Source organism: Rhipicephalus sanguineus, chromosome 1 (genome assembly GCF_013339695.2).
Source record: "Rhipicephalus sanguineus isolate Rsan-2018 chromosome 1, BIME_Rsan_1.4, whole genome shotgun sequence".
Taxonomy (NCBI): domain Eukaryota; kingdom Metazoa; phylum Arthropoda; class Arachnida; order Ixodida; family Ixodidae; genus Rhipicephalus; species Rhipicephalus sanguineus.
The window spans coordinates 70,070,167-70,089,542 of NC_051176.1; the positions used below are offsets into that span (position 1 = coordinate 70,070,167).

Here is a 19,376-nt window from a genome sequence, read left to right on the forward strand (position 1 = left end):
CGATCTTCTGCTGAGCTCGCAAGGCATGCAGTTAGAAGAAAGCGGGAGAACGTTAATTCACAAGCAGAGGACTGCGCAAACTTTTACCTTTCGTCTTGAGAATGTCCTGTAATAGGGGCGTAAGTCATGAGGCCACCAACGTTGAGAACCACAGCTTTCCGTTCCAAGACAAGTTTATGAGCATCCAACACTTTACATGCGCAGTATGTTAACGCGAAAGAGCTTAATCAAACAGCGCCGGCCCATTCTAAGGAAAAACTGTGATACCCTGCTTTTGAGCAGCTAACCTCCGTCCTCTGAGGCACAAAGAGCGTGATAAGCGGCGCGCTCGCATGGTTGACGCGTGAGATTTTAAATGACGCGAGCGAAAACCAACGCGCCGAAGGATGATACATACCCTTGCCGTAAGTCACCCGTGGTGGGTGTGACATCTAATAGAGATGGAAGAAAGAAAGGGAAGACGTCTCAAGAAAGAGAGGGATGCGAGAGCCCGGCAAAAGCGTAAAAATAACGAGCGCCAGTGAAGTGCTCATCTCGAAGTCATTTTACCCCGAGGGCCAGCGAAAAAGACAGCCTTCGCTGAGATCATGATACGACAGTGATAAGAGAGCCAAGATATCATTTCTTCGAGCAATTGACCACGCCGCGGTGCCGCGTCGCGATTCCTGACCGAGCGAGGAAAAAGCTCGAGCCAGGTCCCGGCCATCATCAGATCTGCGGTGAGCTTCCCTTCGGAAGCGATGCGTAAGAAACGTCGCCCGTGCTCCAGTTTGGCTCCCAGCAAAACCGGCGGTCTGACAGCGGGTTTGCCGGACCGCTCGATGCAGCAGTACTCCATTAACGCGACATTGTCCGGGGTCGCCGAACAGAGGCTCGAGACGCTCAAGCCTACTCACAGCGACGAGTCTCTGGCCGAGCTGTTCGCCCTCATTGAGAGCAACCCGTGCCTCTGGAAGAGCGACTCAAAGAACTTCAAGAACGTGCGACTTAAGCGTCGACTATGGGACCGATTCGCCGTCCACCTCCAGAAGTATTTCCCCCAACTTGGACCGTTCACTGGTGGTGAGTTTACTCATTCTTTCACTCTAACACTCTGCGCCCTCCTTGTGTGCAGTAATCTACCCTTCTTGCGAACCGCGAGCGCAGCCTTGCTATTAACATCACCCATTAGTATATGAGGAGCGTCTCGGGCGCATGCGTCTTTCTTCATGCTTCCCGGCATTACGTGCGTGTCTTTCGCGATGATTAATTTGGTAGTTATTTTAAGTAACTTTTGTTTCTCAGTCGCCTATAGGCATACGCCTTCTAGCATGAATCTCTTAGTGTCTCCCCTCGAAAGTTAAGCTACAATATTTCTACAGTGTTGTTGCCGCAAAAATTGTTTGGTTTCGAAACACAGACGGCAGCGCAACTCGCGTCAGCAGTGTGAGCCCCCGAGCAATGTCTTGCCGATAACGTTCGCTTTGGTACGGAACATACACCTCGGTAATAACGGCATGTTTCTCTCCGCTGCACGTGTTCAAGCCACAAAAACGTCTGTAAGCAATCCATGCGCCTGAATCTTAGGGGAGAGAATTTTCCGCGAGTGAAACGTGCAACTTCGCGCGTCATGTTCATAATGGTAGCTCCGCGCTCTATCCACAAATTGTCGGTATCAGTTTGCATGAATGAGGCGAGGGACGAGCTGGATGATTGCTGAAGTGATGTGGCAGGTTGTTCTGCCTGGAATCGACCTCAAAATGAACATGATCAAACTAATAGTCAACGGCGTGTGTTGCAGACAACCTGCGATATGTGTACAGCATCAAGAGGCGGCAGTACTACGATGAGTTGAAGGACAAGACTGGACGGACGGAAACCGGAGATCTCGAATACACTGGTCGGTGGAAATTCTTCGACTGCCTGAGTTTTCTGCGCGTTCATTCGGAGCACTTCCGAAGCGCCGTAATTTGTCCTCTACTTCACTTCGAGGAAGAACAGCTGGTGAGTTGGTGCAACTTACGTTGTCTGTACTGTTCAAATTGCCAAGACTGCCATCATGCCCCTGCCGAAGTCCTTAACAAGTTCACTAGGTGCAGTGTCCCACTCCATTTCTACTAGAAGTGTTCTGGACATCCGCGAGCATAGCTCAAGTTCTTTCCGTACTCTCCTTACCATGTATTGTCATGTAGCATTTTGTGATCTAGGCACCTGACGACAAACATGCATGATATCTGACACTCGAATTGTTTGTGCTCATTACAGTTCCTCGCTTAAACTTTCCACGATGCGCATGCTTTTAAATCAAACGTACCGCAGCTGTTTTGCTGTGATTCTTTGCTTTCCGACAAGTTCTGAAACATCCGTTCATCACCTCATTCTCTGTTTTCTATTGTGCAGTCGTCCACATTTTTAAATTTTTTATTGAGTGCCCTACAGACAGACAGATAATTATTTTATATGATCCTGAGGAGCTTCCGCGGCGGCCTCTATTCGGGACCCGCGGAAACTGCTGGTCACGTCCAAGTCGGTGCAGGAACATCGTGATGCTCCGCATTTTCTTGGGCCCTCTGGATTGCTTGGATTTGTGACTGGAGCGATGGGCTCCAGAGTGCCTCTTCCCAGTTGGCTTCGCTGAATACAATGTCTATTTTTTTTTCTTGCAGCGCGCGCTGGGGGAAGAACGCTGTGATATGCGGCTGGAAGAACGCGAAGGCACCGTAATGGAACCCGACGAGCTGAGCATCTTGCCCGACAGTGTGTGGGTGCCTCCCAAGCCACCGGGGGTAGCCAACGACAAGCCCGGGACGAGTGACAGCATAGAACACGTCCTTGACTCGCCTTCGGCTACACCACACGCGAAGAAAATTTCTTCCTCCACGGCCCCCCTCAACCTTATTCCAATCCTCCCTGTGGTCACCTTCAACAGCACTATCAGCAACAACAACGCCGTGCCCCATATTGAGAGCGTGCAGTCACTAAGTCCCACCATGAGTGGCTACTACGACGAGTGCGATCAGCTCGGCAATATAATTGCCAACTATATGCGTCGCCTGTCGTATCAGGACCGGCTCGAGTTCCACTGCCACATCATGAGCTGCACGAAGGACTTTTTCAACTGCTGCACGCGCTTCAACGGAAAACAGCGCCCTTGAGGGCTGTGGACATTGGCGTGGCCTCCGATATACAGTGCCCTTCTCGCATCACGGAGTCAATGGATCTGTATAATTAAAGGATTTCGTCGCGTTTTCACCACTTTCGTCACTTTGGCAATTGTCGGTTTGGTACTCCCAGCAGCACCTTTGCGCTCGTCAGAATAAGTAGCTGGATGACAACTAATATAACAACCTACCGAAAATAAGCATGCACGAAACGGCTGCTCCTAGAGCCTTCATACGACTTTTGCGCTTAAAGTTGCTTATGTGCTAGTACGTATAAATGTTCTTAGTTGCTCACACTTGTACTGCGTTAAACAACTGGCCTATCTTGCCAGCTATGAGGGCATCAAGCTTGATTCTTTGACGTACGGTCGCCTTCGACTACCCTGACGTATTGGACTTATTTCGCCTGATCACGAGACCTCGCATTTACTGGCCCTCGTTAATACGCGTAATGAATCGTGAAGCAGTCGCTTAAAGGGCCCTAACCACCCGCGTTCAAAGACGAGGGAGTGATTTCTTTCTCACCATCGCTACCCTTCCTACAGGCGTTAACTCCTCCTCGCCTCTCATTTCTTAAAAGCACGCGTACAATGCCAGCACAAAGCGTCGAGCCTATCAGGACTTGCGCGTCTCGGCAACACGCTCTTCCCCTCGCTTGCGCAGTCGGAAACACACAAAATGTGGTGAAATCAGTTGATAGCGCACGATAGTCATGCGAGACAAAGAAGAACAAGTGGGTCACTGCACGGTAAAGCCGAGTAGGAGACAATTGACAACTGATTGTGAATTTTCTACATGTAGCTCAAAAAGCTACTTGTAGAAAATGAAGGAGTATTTTATATATCTCACGCAGAAAATACGGACGAAATTGTGGGACTACATTATTAGCGGTACGATACGTGCATTGTGGCTCTGTAGCCTTCGCTTCATTGCCAAAAAAAGTTGTCCGCGAGTATAGTTGCTGCCGGGGGCAGGTATTTCTGCAGCGTAGCAGCGCATCCATCACGGGCCGCTTTTTTTGCTATCGCATTCATTGCTTCGCCCTTGCGGCGAAACTGAGACTTTTTACTTTTGCCCACAATGTGACAAGTATACCAGATTCACGTCAAATGTAGCGATTTCGAAACATGGTAACCATTCTTCGTTGCTCAAGCGCTTTTTTAAAGCCCAAATATACTGGAGGAAACTAAAGGGCATGGTAGTGACGTACGAGGAGCAACTTTGAAAAGTGTCACCTTAATCCAGGGAAGAAACGTTGAGTGTCGCATTATGCCGTTCATAACATCCGCTCATATTTATCGACGAATTCAACTCGGCAAACGCTTCGATCGCAAACCGTCTCGCAGCATATATCAGAATAGTCAACGCCAAGGCGACAGCTGCAAGCGGCAATGACTTTTGTGCTACGCCCCTACGACAAGGAAAAAAAGGAGATGTTCTCAAGATCTAAGTCTTACTATATTCCGCATTTCTCCTTCAACTTGAAAGGAGGGAGTGGCATGGCCGCTAATGTGCCAGTGGGAGAGAGAATTCGGCGTTGTACTATTTCGCCTTGAAATAACCAGTACAACGCGCTAGCGCGTTCGTGCCTGTGTAAGGGGCTGGGTAAGACGCTGTGGCCTCTCCCCCTTACACTCTCTCAGCAATCACGTGATGGCGTCGGGGAGCAAGATTCTGCCGACGCGCGACGAACCCGCGTGGCGTGCTCCAACAAGAGTTCCGGAAGAGTAACTGCAACAGCAACTACAGTGAATTCATGGTGTGCTCCTCTTGCAAGGACGCGTTAACATCGGGCATGGTGCCCGTAATGAACGGAACATGCGCTACTTCGCATCACCACGTGGTTCTCGTTAGTGGGATATGTGTAATTTTTTATCACAGTGGACAGTTTTCGCCGTTGCCACTAAAATCTGGCGTCACAACTTCTGTCGCCCTCTCTCGGCCCATCTGAACACCAGCGGTTTTTTAAAATGAAAACCAGAAAGTAGTTTTATGGTCTTTTTAGTTGTTAATGCGTGATTACTCGGTAATGCGTATCACTAGGCCATGTAACGCATCATTCCCCGAGGCTCACAAAAATCCCTATATTTAACCAGAAAGGCGCCATATTCTCAAAAGAGAGAAACAACCCTAGATCTAGGAACACATGTCCAGGGTTGGCATCACTGCGTCTGAATTACATGCTGGTTTCTCTGAACATCGAACCCTTCAAAATCATGGTACAGCACATTTTACAAGCATACGTCACATCCCTACTGAAAAAACCTATATGGTTTCATACAGAATCCGTATGGTTTTATACAGGACTTACAGGACTAAATATAGGAATTGTATAGGACCGTGTGGGGGTATATAGGATCCAAACAGGATCCAAATGGGACCTAAACAGGACCCATATGGCGGTATATAGGACGCAAGTAGGACCTACAGAGGACCCATATGGCGGTTATAGGATACAAATAGGGCCGCCCAGGACCTATATGGCGGCATATAGGATCAACACAGGAGTTGCTTTCTTTTCATCCGCTCTCATTCAAACCTCTCACAATCTCTTCCTGATCAATAGTTCGCCTTTTTGTCTTTATAAGTGGCAGGACAGCACTTAATTCTCAATGTTATCTTTCAAATTCTCTTTCATCTCAATCTAGCTCTCCAACCAGCTGCCTTTTTTTTTTATCTTGACAAGTGGCAGTGCAGCACATAATCATCCGCTTTCATCTACACCTCTTACATCTTTTTGCACGCGCACCCCTTACAAAAATGCACTTTGCGTGTCAATTGACCCCGAACCGAGACCTTTTTGACTCAATAGCTGGTCAATTAAACGGCAGCTTCTAATGAGTGCCCTCAATAAACATTTAATTGACATTAGGTTTGAAATATTCAGTTGACACTCACCCATTTTCTTTTTAATTGACATACATTAAGAAAGTTTTAATTGACCCACGGTCACTACACATTTAATTCAACTAGTATTGAGCGCTCTCAATGAGGGATGTTGACACCTACATTAGCTTCTGGGGTAGAATTCACAAAACTTTTGTGTGTGTGTGTGTGTGTGTGTGTGTGTGTGTGTGTGTGTGTGTGTGTGTGTGTGTGTGTGTGTGTGTGTGTGTGTGTGTGTGTGTGTGCGTGCGTGCGTGCGTGCGTGCGTGCGTGCGTGCGTGTGTCATATGGCCAGCACCACTATTGGCTGCAGTTTTCTCTTACGCATATTTTTCCATTTTTCTGTAAGACACGTTCGTTAATAAGGGTCCTGAATTAGGCATAAACCAAACTTGAGGATACAGTTACAGCACTCAGTGGAGCAGCATTGTATTACATAAAACTGCATGCAAGCATATGCTTTCAGGCATTGACTGTGCGGCGCACGTGTTTCTGAACTGTGTAGACGGATCGTGTCGTGGTCAAGTGCGACACGTGCATTTGCTTCAATGATGCGCTAAAATGCTGCCTTTCAAAGTTAGCAAAAATACCCTTGATTCAATGTTTATCGGAATGTGTATTCAATGCTTTGACAGGCAGTGTCTTTATTATTATTATTTTATTAATATTTATTCATGAGAAGTACGATAAAAATGGGGATAAAACACGTCGTGGTAGCCGGCTTACGCGAAAATAATGCGGATTCGACGAACGCGTCTTTCAACGGTCGTGGTTTTTTAAGCTGCTCTCCCCCGTGGGGGAGAGCAGAACGCGTGTCGCAAACTTTCGCTGCAGGGTGCAAGGAGGCCCGTCTACTGTTGCGATCAAGAAAATAACGCGAGAAAATATTAATTTGCATTTTATAGGGTGCTAATATTGCGCCATGAAAACTTGATAGTTCACAAATAAGCTTCGCAGAATTTATTGGCAGTTACACCAGTGTAAATTTCTGACGGTCACGTTAGTTCTTGTTGTGTATCCCTCCGTGCCACACTTTCTTCTTCAGAATTGCTCACCAGCGTCACGAGTGCGGATCGTGTTCGTCACTTGCGATCTCTCTTGCTCTGATTTCGTGGACATCGAGTACCGCGATGTGCACAGGCTATCAGCGAAAGAGTGAAGAACATACTTCGCTCATGTGCTGCAATTGTGGCCGTACATGGAAGTTTGTTTCGGCGGAACGGTTGTTCACTAGACCCAGCATCGCAACTTTCCTGCGGAAAAATGGACACCTCAGCCTACATGCAAGACTCCATCGCAGCTTCCCTTCTGCAAAGCTGCAGAGACAGATACCGTCACCATGATGTGCCATCAACATTTTCTGTATTTGCTGGATCTCCAAACAACGCGCCTCTGTTGATTATCTTTGAAGGTAAGCTTATCATTTTCACTGCCTTCGTACTTTCTACTCGAAAGTCACGAAAACTGAAAAAAAGTATTGTGCGTTGGATGTTGTATCAGTATGCAACTACGTAACTATTGTAGTTTATATTAATAAACCGTCCTCTTGTAGCTATTTTATCTTTTGTACAAGATTTTCTCTCTTTTTTGTATTTCTTACAGGCAGGCCTTGCCCTGGTTATTCGGAAACAGGCGCTACGCCAACTAAATGATGGCATTCGTCCCTATTGGAGTTTTCGTAAAAATAAATATAGATGTTAACAGATCTGTGTTTTCCATTTTGACTTGAACATTTTACAGAACACCGAAGGTCCGCTGCAGCTTACACAATGAAGAAATCACAGCATCTGCATCACTGTGCATGTGCGTGTATGGTGACGTTTTATTGCGGAGATGCTTAAAGATTTAAATAAATAATCAGTTACCAAACATTCTTGCCTGATCGTTTTTCTTCAAGTATATATGTAAGTGCAACAGTGAATTCTTACATTCTTATAATTAGACTGTTGCGAGATATTATTACAGCTTGAATTGCTGTATATATTTGCTTTTATTACACGCTTCATAAACTGGCATGTCTTTATCAGTATGTTCCTTTGCTGCACGTCGTTTGTGACCCAAATCGCTGTTTCGGCCCATGTTACCCATATCACCTGTAACACCCATATAATCAACCTACCTGTATCACCTATACGACCTATATCACGTATACAACCTATATCACCTATAAACCTGTATCACCTATAAACCTGTATCACCTATAAAGCCGTATCCCCTATACGACCTGTATCCAATAACATCATATGTATGGGTCCTGTATATATAGGAATTTTCAGTAGGGATAGAAAGAGTAGTTTCAGCGTTTCAGAGGAGTTTCAGCAGAGCAGTTTCAGCAATGAAGCACTAATCTAGCAAAACGCTAGTCGTCTCACCCTTTCACATGTGGAACGCTTATTCCTCACGTGTGATCACTGGATGCTTTTCTGTTTCATTATTGTTGTGAAAAGGAGTGAAGATAAGGAAACATTTTAAGACGGAAGTGTTTGATGCAGGGGTCCACCTAGACATCACTGACGCAATTTTGGTCGCGTATGTGACGTCAGTAAAATGCAGACGAAGAGATGACAAATTAAAACCAGAGGAATAATGGCGTCTTCGGCTGGTCGTTCTAGAGCGCTCTAGCGCGCTCTCGCAGACGGTATCGCGTTCGGCTGGTCGAAAGGGAGGGCACGCCTCGCGTTCGACTGGTTCTTTTCGATCGCTCTCCTCTCTTGACGAGCGGTCTGAGCTGCTCCAAGCCCATTTGACGTAGCAGTGCGAGCGCTTCCGGTCATGTGATTGCACAGAGCGGTAGTCGTCACGTGATCGCACACGTGATCACGTGACGAATTATGGCGTAGTGGTCACTTAGCAAGTGTACTTGCAGTAGACATTCAAGGATAGCTTGAAAGAGCCAATGTTACGCGCACAGTCGTTCGTTTCCCTACGGCACGGTTGAGGCATGCACCGGGAAACGAAGCCAGGCTAACAATTGAGAAGGCAATGCGCACGGGGCCCGCTTGAGCTATCGCGTTCTACTCTTGAAAGCGAAACTCAAGCGTCCTGCAAGCTTTTTCTCTTGGTTCCTGGGACGGTCCGTGGCATTGTGTTATTGGCTGAGTCTGTTTAAGTTCATTCCTGCTTCTGTACTAGATGTTCCTGCAAATTACTTCGACGCCTGAAAAGTTAGGGTGTTGTCCGTCCCGAGCGAGCAGAATGATGAATTTACGCGTGGTGGATGACATCAACGCTTTGTGGCCGTGCTCGATGTCCAGAAGAAATTCGTTAACTATACGTTAATTAACTTTACGCGAAGTTTACGTTTACGTTAGGAATTTTTAACCAACCGTTGTCAAGTGGTGCTTTCTTCTGACAAGCATATTTCAGCGATAATACGGTTAAAGACTTCCGCTGTAAAAGAAATTCAAGAATCCGTTTATGTTGTGCATGCATGTTCATTAAATCGATATTGGTCATAGCTCCGCCAAATCGAAAGTCGAATCTTCACCACATTCACTGCATCATTTGTCGTCATTCTAACCTCACCCCAATATTAAAACAGCCACGTAAACATTCATTTACAAAAGTGGAATTAGTCGTCGCAAAGCGTTCTCGGAAGTGTCATACAATGAATCTTACGCCTTGATCTTCTATTCCAGATGTTATGCTTGTATATGTCGTAACGTGGCGTTTTACTGCAATATACGTAGGGCAAGCGGACGCCCTCTTCCATTGCATGCGCATATAAACCAATTACAGGTACTTGCTCAGCAAGGCTAGCTCCCGCAATCGATAAATTATTCATGGTCTGCGAAATAAGTAAAAAGCGCTCTTCTAAAATTGCACACGGCCTCTCCTTCGGCATGCAGCAGTCTCAGTGAGAGACCACGCAGGCACCTATAAATAACACATCGATTAAACAATTTGTTGTCATTTATTTCATATAGATAGAAAAATAAGTAAAATAGTACAAAAAACAGAAGCTCTGCAACGAGAATAGGCTTACGGTATAATACATAAAAGAATTGCAGTGGCGTTGGTGCTGCCCGGCAGTAGCACGAACACGCCAAGGCCACACGACTCCCAGACGGAGGAGGCCTCGGCAGTCTCCAAAACGCTGCCAGCTGTGCGAGTTTAAGGAGGCGCATAGCCGGGGTATCGGAGTCGTTGAGAGAGTCGACCCCTCCAACCAGTGCGGCCTCTCAGCAACAGCTCGTAGAAGATGTCTTGGGGAGCGTGTAGTCCAGAGGGACCGCCATGGAAGACGACGTTCAGCTCAGGACCTCGTGGACCCAGAGGCGGCCGACGGGATGGCTTGAACGAAGTCATCTCCCAATGAATGCGCTCACCCAATACGTCTCTTTCGCTGTCGCCGTCACCGCTGTGCTCGTACGGGTGTAACTTCCGGAAGACATCAGACACGACACGGGCCCACCCACTCGCACGTTCTCCGGCTGGTCGTGGCGTTGCTTGCAGCTTCATAAAGCCCTGCTGGCTTCGACAGCGCTGTCGAGCTCCTTTCCTTTGCTGACGTCTGCGCGGCCCAGAGGAGGGAGCGAACGGCGCCGCTAGTCCACCTCTCGCGTCGAGACGAAACGAGAGGAGTTTTCGCCTGGAGTCGCCGTACCGAAGAGCGTGTGCAACAGAAGGCCTGTTGGCGTGCCTTGCGTACAGACTCTCTCCCGTCATAGCTCGCCGACTTCTGCTCAAGAGGTCTGAAACTTGCAGGAAAATTGCTTCTTGCAGGACGTTATCGCCGCCTACATCTTGTCTTGTCTTGTCGCCTAGATCTTGGCACATACCCACAAGGGGGATTGGCCACACTGTACTTTATAATGTAAATGGTTGTTGTTGAGCGGAAGAAGCTTCCAGGCACGCGCTGTGGTTTCGTCTTCATCGGCTTCTGTATCTCACAAAGGGGCATAACCTGTCGAAGAAACAGAAGAAAAATAAAGAAGCAAGAGAAAAATAATTGTTAAAAGCTCGAAAATACACGAAGCTTTTTATAATAAGAGTGGCAGCCAGTCACGTTCACATCCCTTATTATTCCTTCCAGTAAGCACTGGCTTCAGTTTCATGTATTATAGGTAGTCAGTGTACAAAACTTGAATAAGCGCTTAATGTACGCATTTGCGAGTATAATCAATTTGGCATGGTTGACGGAGTATAGACGGGTTATGAGGACTTGTTGTCGAACAACGCGTAACATCTCTCTCATATTAAAATAAAAATAGTTCGAACAGTTATTTGACTCCAAAGGTAAACGCAGCCATGGCGACAGATGCCTCACCGGCTAAAGAACATGTATTTTTATATGTGATTGTCGAGGAATCTTAACGTATTCGGAGTAATTGGCTGAATTGCTTCAGCTGAAAGGCTCATCTCGGACAGCAATACTTTGCATAATATTTGAAGCTCTTGAAGCCCTTGCCGTCAGTGGGGAACTTCAAACATTCTTTTCTTCCTAAAAAGCAACATCGCAATTGTAAAACCTGCCCTATAAGAAGAACTACTTATTTTTTTTCGATGGAGTTATAAAGCAGATTTTTATTAGGAGCATCGCGTGGTCTAATCTGCGTCTCAACGTAGACCGAAATGTTAATTTTTGAAATTTGTGATTTTTTCCTGTAGGCTTTAGAAGCATCAGGGTTGTGAAAATATTTTAAAGGCAAAATATACCTTCGGCAAAGTAATTATTCATTACTCGGATATTCATAGATAGTGCAATATTATAAGAGAAAAAATACAAACCTGGAACGTTTGGCAAATTTTCTGGAGACGCATATGGCTGGGAAATCGCAGTAATATTATTGAGCTTCGAACACCTTAGACAAACACCTTTTGTACATTTGGTATTGAAACAAGAAACGATGCTCTCAGAATAATGATTATGACAAACAACACTCCGACGGTTTTCTGTGAAATCCGGGAGGCTCCCACGTGATAAAATGTTTGTTTTCTGTGCGAAACATTCTAGCAATTCACTCTTTCCAATGTAATAAATCAGCACGATTTTTTTCGAGTGCATTTACGATAGTCGCCAAAATGGCTGGGACGTTTTGCATGGAATCATCCCACTCGAACTTGAGAAGGAGGGCACCGTCTTACCGGATGTGACGTTGCACAGCTTTTTGACGGCTACCGAGCAAGTCAGCTCATCGGGGTACAAGACCTGCTTAGGCGTAGTTACCTGCCTAGCAATGCTATCTTGAGCAGTGTGCCTAAACTACTTTTAATGGCTTCCTGTAACCAATCCAATGTCACACCTCTTTTGAGCTGATTTGAATGACCTGAATCAAACCTAAGAAGTTAATTCGTACTCTCTCCTAGGAAAATACTTAAAACAAGTGTGGTGCTTGTTCAAAACAATTTCCATGTCCAAGAACTTGATCACACCACCTACAGGTTTTTCCAAAGTAAATTGTAACACAGACTTTCAAACGAAGATAAAACTCTTTCCAGTCTGCAAGGGTCATGTACCGCAGGAGCACAGACAAGGTAATCAGCATACCTGCAACACGCAACTGTACGGCAGACAGTAAGAAATTGAATTTTTAAAGGAAATTTAAAGTGTATTTTTGCTTTGCAAGTGTTTATTGTGGACGGTGAAGTGTTTCAAGATGTGCTCTTTGGTTTTTGGCGTTCCTTTGATTTTTCCTTTTTTTTCTTTCTTTTCGTGTCGTGCCAACCTGTGTGTGACTTTTTTTTAATTGTCCTTTCGTCAAGTTCCTCACAGCGCGAACAGTCATGAAGACTTGGTCAGCGCTCTCTTCCCGACTGCCTAATGCCGAAGGACACGTCACCCTAAGTTTAGGAGGTGCGTAAGAGAGAACAGTAGCACGAAATGTTTGCTCAGCTCTGTCGACGTTCTTCTTTACGCTAAAGTTGTGATCACGAAAGTGCGTCGTGTACCAATCACGAAAGCGCGTACCTGTTCGTGTACGAGCCCTTTCTTATCTGTTACTTAACAGCGCGTATGCTGAAACTTTTACCCGCACTAGATCTGTCAAAATTGCTTGGTGTAGCTGTCTGCCAAATTGTATGCATATGAATATTTTTTCGCCTTTTGAGTGATATTGCCATTTCTTTAAGTTGAATGCGCTACAGGTGCAATGCACGCCGCAACAAAACCAAGAAACACCCAGAATAAAACTAAAATGGAAAACCTCTAGCAACAATGTCACTGAAGATGGCAATTTGCCCGTACATGACCACGATAATATTAATGATTACGATGCACAGAGTAGGGGTACACTTAGATCGGCGAACTCACTCAGACTCACTCAGTCTCAGAATGAGCCGTGAGTCTGAGTCTGAGTGAGTCCGAGTGAGTAATATTTGGTGAGTTTGAGTCCAAGTGAGTCCGGCTGAGAAAAACTTTAGTGAGTCTGAGTCCTAATGAGTTCGGTTGAGGAAAATTCTGGCGAGTCTGAGTCCGTGTGAGCTCTAAGGAGAAAATATCTTTAATGAGTGAGTCTGAGTGAGCTCCGCACTTTTTTGCCGACCTATGGTACACTCCGGAACAATTTCCATCGCCTGGTGATTTTCATTGTGGACCTAACTCTAACTACATACCTGTTATTTCGTTTCGTCCCCATCGAAATACGGTCACCATGCGCGGGAATCGAAACCCCGTCCTTGATCTTCCACATTAGATACAAGGCGGAAACATGCGTAGGCATTGACGCCAACAGGAATGGATGTATGAGCTGCATGGAGGTCTGTTAGCAACATTAAGGCAACCGGACAGTTCCCTAGTGACCAATTCCACCACCATTTTCACCAGTTTTTTCACAGACTATAGCTGAGAGCCTGCCAAGGTGAGCAAACTGTTCAAGCATTCACTGATGAGAATGAAACCGCGGGTAGCTAGAAACACACAAAATCCGCTATCCAAAGTAGCCGACCTGTAACTCCGGAAAAAGCTTGCAGATCGCTTAAAGTTTCGCTGCTCCTAACCCACGACAATCGCGAACAAGGAGACGCCATCCTGATACAATGAGCATTAACAGTAAGGAAGTGATAATAATGTGAAAAGGTCTGTACAAAGCGACATACTCCTAAACAAGTAGTCGCTATACCTTGCAAAATTTAAACATTGTCAACAACGCGAGCATTCCAATTCATTTTTCGGCTCGCCTTATCACTCCGATACGCGTAGGACGGCCTCGACTAAATGCGCAGCTGTGGGAAGTCGTTGAGCCACCATGCCAAATCTATAGGGATCATTACGACAGTTGTAGCCAGCGCCAAAATAACGAGTGTAGAATAAGCCAGCGTGTATCCAAGCGTTCAATTGCAAAATCGTGATATTCGCAGAGTGTAGAGTGTAGAGTATTACTCTACACTATTCGTAGAGTGTAGAGTATTACTGAAGAAATCACAGTTTCGCCGCAAAGGCGAAGCAACGAATGCGATAGCAACAAATTGGAATCTTATATGAATTAAGGCTAGCAGCTAACTCTTTTGCATCCGATCTCGCGAAACTCAAGAAAACGCTGGTTTAAGGGAATATGGCCGCTCCAGTGACCGAAGTAGTTTCCATGCTATCAGTCCTCTAAACGCGAAGTAAGCGTTGCGAGCAGCGGAAGTTTACGAGCCGTCTCCTGATGTCTGTGGAGATAGCGCATGCGCCAGTGCTCGCGACCGCGCCCTTACGAGCAAAAATCGCAGTTGCTGCTCGGGCGACCCTACCCCCCCGCCTCCCAGCGACACTCCTGCACCCTTCGCCCGACGAAAGACGGCCGGGACATTTCCTCACTGCTTGAGGAGCTATCGTCTGCTGGCCTCGCACGAGGGGCGATGTTATCGCATGCACCCTTCGTGCGACAAAGACGGCCGCCTCGTTTCAGCTCTGCTGCTGCTGCGTTCGTCCCGAGCGCTTGCGTGCTTTGCACACGCGAGTAGAACACATGACTCGCGGGGCGCTGTGTTTGTTTGGATTTTATACGGAACATGACGCTACGGAAGAACCCGCTCAGAGAATCTATATTATTGCTGTCGCAATAAAATTGCTGCCGCGCAATGAACGAACCAAAAAGAAAAAGAAACGGCAGATCCCACACCTTGTGGGAATCGGTTTCATGGGAAGCAGTCAGCGAGTAGTTCTATGCTGCATTTTTTTTTCGCTTTGATGCAAGCGTTACGAGGCGGATCGAGGTGTTTTTGTAAGTGCAGTGGTTGTGTGCACATCGTGGGCTTACCAGAGACGTCGACAGCACAGGCGTTTAAAAGGAAACTAATGGTCTTACGTAACGTCAGTACTCAGGTTAGTGCACATATGCCACTATTATCGAAACGAATTGCACATTGCGGTGTGATGATGGGAATATAGTGCGTAAATTTCGTTAGACTATTCCTCCGAGGACAAGCTACGCTTGCTGAATCATAGAAATAAAAGTGTAATATTTATTAGAATGATATAAAAGCTGAGCCAGCACTGGAACCACAATTCACGTTAACCTGATATTATGCCTGTATCGTAGGAGTACATATGCAGTGTATATTGCTTTGGTATAAAATTCAAAATCCAGCACTACAACCGCAATTGACGTTGCACCGAAATTATGCCTGCAGAGGGTGTTTTTCCAAAGCAGTTTCTAGACTTCCTGTGGCTCTGTGGTAGAATACCTGACTGCCACGCACAATGCTTGGGTGCCATTCCTGCTGGGATCCTAATTTACAATATTTGAATTCGTCGGGTCAAAGTTGCCAATGTTGGTTTTTCTTAAAGCTCTCGCATTTAAATTACCAATGTCTGTCCCCACCGTTGCTTGGTAGATATAAACTGTCAGTCACCTGTGGCGCGTACCCGTATACCGCGGCCCCTGGTAAACGGGTATGTGCCACACGTGTCTGGAGGGAAGGGTTTCGCGACGTACGCGACTGAAGTTTCACGTTATTCGTGTCATGACCAGACCGTCATATTCGTCAAGCCCACTTAGCCTCCCATGGCAATTTTTGGGGAGCGAAGAAGAAGATGAAGAGGAGGATGAAGAAAGCGTCGGCTGGCTTAGTTATTGCGCTGCACGCGCTGAAGAGGTAGAGGCCATTCATGATGATGACAGTTTTTGCGAATGCGCCACGGCATAACGAAAGTCATAACAGCTCCGCTGTAAAAGATGTTCTACGGGCAATGTAGGACCCATTCGCCCAAACGTCACTGTAGCTTTTTTTCTTACTTTCACAGCGGAGCTTTTAAAGTCGAGCCTAATCCAGGAATAGCGGCGTTCGCCGCATGGGGAAGGAGGGTGAGCGAGTTCGTGCCACAGACAATAGGCAAGTCCCATTACTCACCTCCGGTGTACAAAAAATGAAGGAGCTGTCTTTAACTAGCGGGTGTGTACAAGCAGCTCCTAGGGGGTGTAACATTAACGATAACTAACAGATAATCAAAGCAAGGAAAGTGTAGGGGATGTTATTTGTAGTAATTGCGATATAAATGTGAGGGGGAAAAAAGCGGACGAAATGATAACTTACCGCCGATAGAAATCGAACCTGCAACCTACCAACTGAGCTACGGCGGCGGTCATCCTCCCGTCCACTTTATTAGGTATATCCGGGAATTTAAATCTGGCAGCGCCGGTGCTAGCCATGACGGCGAGTGTGGAGCACTCTTTTAGGGGCGAAGCACCTTAGGGTCTCGCGTGCCAGCGTGCGTCTTCGTCTGCTGTCGTCGTCCGTCGTCCATTTGCTTGAGCGCAAGAGAGGGCGCTACCGCCTCAGCGATCGCCGTGTGGTGAGAGAGAGCGAACGGCGGGCGTTGACTACGGAAATGTTCTTTCTGCGATGAACGCTGAACTACTAGCTCGCAAGAAACGAGAACGCGCCCTCACCCGCGAGAGACAACGCCGAAGCAGGCAGCGTCTGCTAGCGAGTTTCTTGATTTAAAAAAAACCACGTGATCGCGCTGCACAACCGTTCACCGGCCATCCCGTATATATAGGCGCTGGACCTTAGCCTGCAATGTAGTGCCGGTGGGAGATTTCTCTTGAGCATAGTTAAACAATAAAGATTCGCAGCGTGCACGTTAACTAAAAGCGGATTGCGGGTCTCCGTGTCTAATCTTTCTTATGTCTCATTGCCCATTACCAGTGATTTTGCTGTGGGAAACACCGGCGCACACTGCATGCTTCGCCCCTCCACAGGTTTCGCGTTGGTGGAACTGACACACCCTTCCCTACATGCTTCGCCTCTCCTCAATTTTTTCTGCCTGCTGGTGTCACGTAGCATGATTAGGTCTCTGCCGTCGGCAAGTTATCTTTTCGTTCACTTTAATTTCTTCGCTTTTATATCACAACTGCTACAAATAACACGCCCTATACTTTCCTTGGTTTGATTGGCTGTTAGTTCTCATTAATGCTCTTTCTAACAAATAAAAACGAACCCTTAAAATTCCCCTTCTTTCATTCTTTCATAGCGGTTATATACCTCAGAAATTGGGCATGACCCACTACTCACCTCTGCTACACTAAAAATGAAGAAGCTGTCCATACATAGCATATCGGCTATAGACTCTTCGCTTGCCGGTAAAATGCGGGCTTTCAGAGTGAGTAACGGCTACAAGTACCGCCCATTTCCTGACACTTTGCCCAAGCTCAATGAAATTGAAGAACGACTCATTTCTCCTCGCCTATTCTTAATGAGTATACGTAGGCATCTCACGGCACTGGATAACATGGCAGACGGGGTCAGTTTGTGAATGTACCCGTAGACGTACACTGTGGGCTACCATGCAAGAGACATTTCCGACGACGTTGCAAAAAGAAACCGCTAAACCACTTCAGCTTGTACAAACCGATCATCCAAATGATTTGGCTTCGAAATGATGTTGAATACTTGAGTTTAGTACAGCTTAGCACTGCGACGAAGAACTCTTCGCTGTTTTATCAGCCTTCCCGACCTTAACTCAGTGAAGCTGACCCCTCTGCGCCCCTGCACGTTGGTGTTTACGACTTAAGCCACCCATGATATCCTGATAAGAAAAATGTATTCCGGCGGTTTCAACATAGAGAATACCGACCAAGAGGGAGAGCATCTAACTCATTTTGGTTTTAGTATTCATTCGATTCCGAAGAATTCTGCATTAGAAAACTCAAATCTACGGAAACAAGTACAGACTTCTTGCAAGTATTTACACATAGGGTATATGAATATACGTAGGCACTTCTGGTATTATAGACAATGCTCCTCGCCTAGAAGTGAAAAACGCAGTCATTTCTATGAAAGGTGCATGCTTCGGACACTCGAAACATGCTCATGAAACTAAACAGACGTGACATTCGAAAAGCTTTATTATCAGAACTCGCAATATTTGCATTAAGAAAAAGACAGCGCATAAATATGAAAAGCTAGAAAATAAATCACGGCCGGCTGAAGCAGAACGGTCCCGTCGACAATCATGCCACATTGCTTCCGAAAAAGGGAGTGCCCGTCCTTCTGCTACCTGATCGTGACAGTCGATGGTAGTAGCCAGCAGACTGTGCCAGCAGCAATTTCTCGGACCAGGCGTGACCAGGCAACTTGCATGCACGCAAACCGTGCCTGCAGCCGTCTAGTCATAGCACGGTACCCCGCTAGTCCAATCTGCCAATATGCAGCTGGTATCAACGGCAACGACGACTGCTTGAGCAGCTCATCAGGTGCAATGGAACATAGCAGGCGCCAGCCAGCACCGCCGTAAAGACTGGCAACCTTCATCGGCGGCACCAGGAATCCGCTGCATCCGCTGACTGTTCACACTACTGCGATCCATTGTAGGCCGGTGGTGCTTCCTGTCGCCGATGGGTGGCGTTCAAGGTCATGACCACCGTTTTGCTGCATACGGAAGCGGTCGCTGCCTGCCAAAGCAAAAAAAAAGTGCTAATGTGTGGTGGGGGAATCAATGCATGATAAAACAATAGGTAACTGGTTAACTGTCTTTGAATTACGCAGAAAACTGTAAAAAATTACGCGGCTTCGCGTGCGCAAACGACGCATTGATTATGAGCACATCATGCTGGGAGGCTCAGTATTAACTTTGACTATTTTGTCTTTTTAACCCGCCCCTAACCGTAAGTCGACATTTTTTTTTTCATTTCGTTTCGACCCCATAAAAATTTGTCCGCCATGGCGCTAATTAAACCAGAGTTAAACTAACTTCGCATGGAAGCGCCATAGCTGCGGTGCTACCAGGGTGGCAGAGAAATGTGCAAAATGCGAAACAACATTGCGGATATTGCATCAGCTTGAAAGCACGAGCATTGCGATATAGTCTGAGTTCGTTGAAGAAATGCAAGTTGAATGCGGTTTGTTGTTTCGAGAACTGAATAAATGAATTAATGAGCTATGTAATAACTCATTTTTAATTGCAGCGCCACGAATAGACAACAC

The 19,376-nt window shown here is 46.4% G+C and overlaps 1 protein-coding gene across 1 annotated transcript in view; it reads left to right on the plus strand.

Annotated features, from left to right (window-relative positions):
- The first annotated feature begins 657 nt into the window (after nucleotides 1–657).
- The window catches only part of LOC119396789 (uncharacterized), a 48,992-nt gene continuing 30,273 nt past the window's right edge, over nucleotides 658–19,376 (plus strand). Inside the window, exons 1-2 of the mRNA XM_049414681.1 lie at nucleotides 658–1,062; nucleotides 1,781–1,983. Coding sequence (XP_049270638.1) covers nucleotides 741–1,062; nucleotides 1,781–1,983 — 525 coding nt within the window. The 5' untranslated portion in view covers nucleotides 658–740. The remainder of the gene's footprint in view (nucleotides 1,063–1,780; nucleotides 1,984–19,376) is intronic.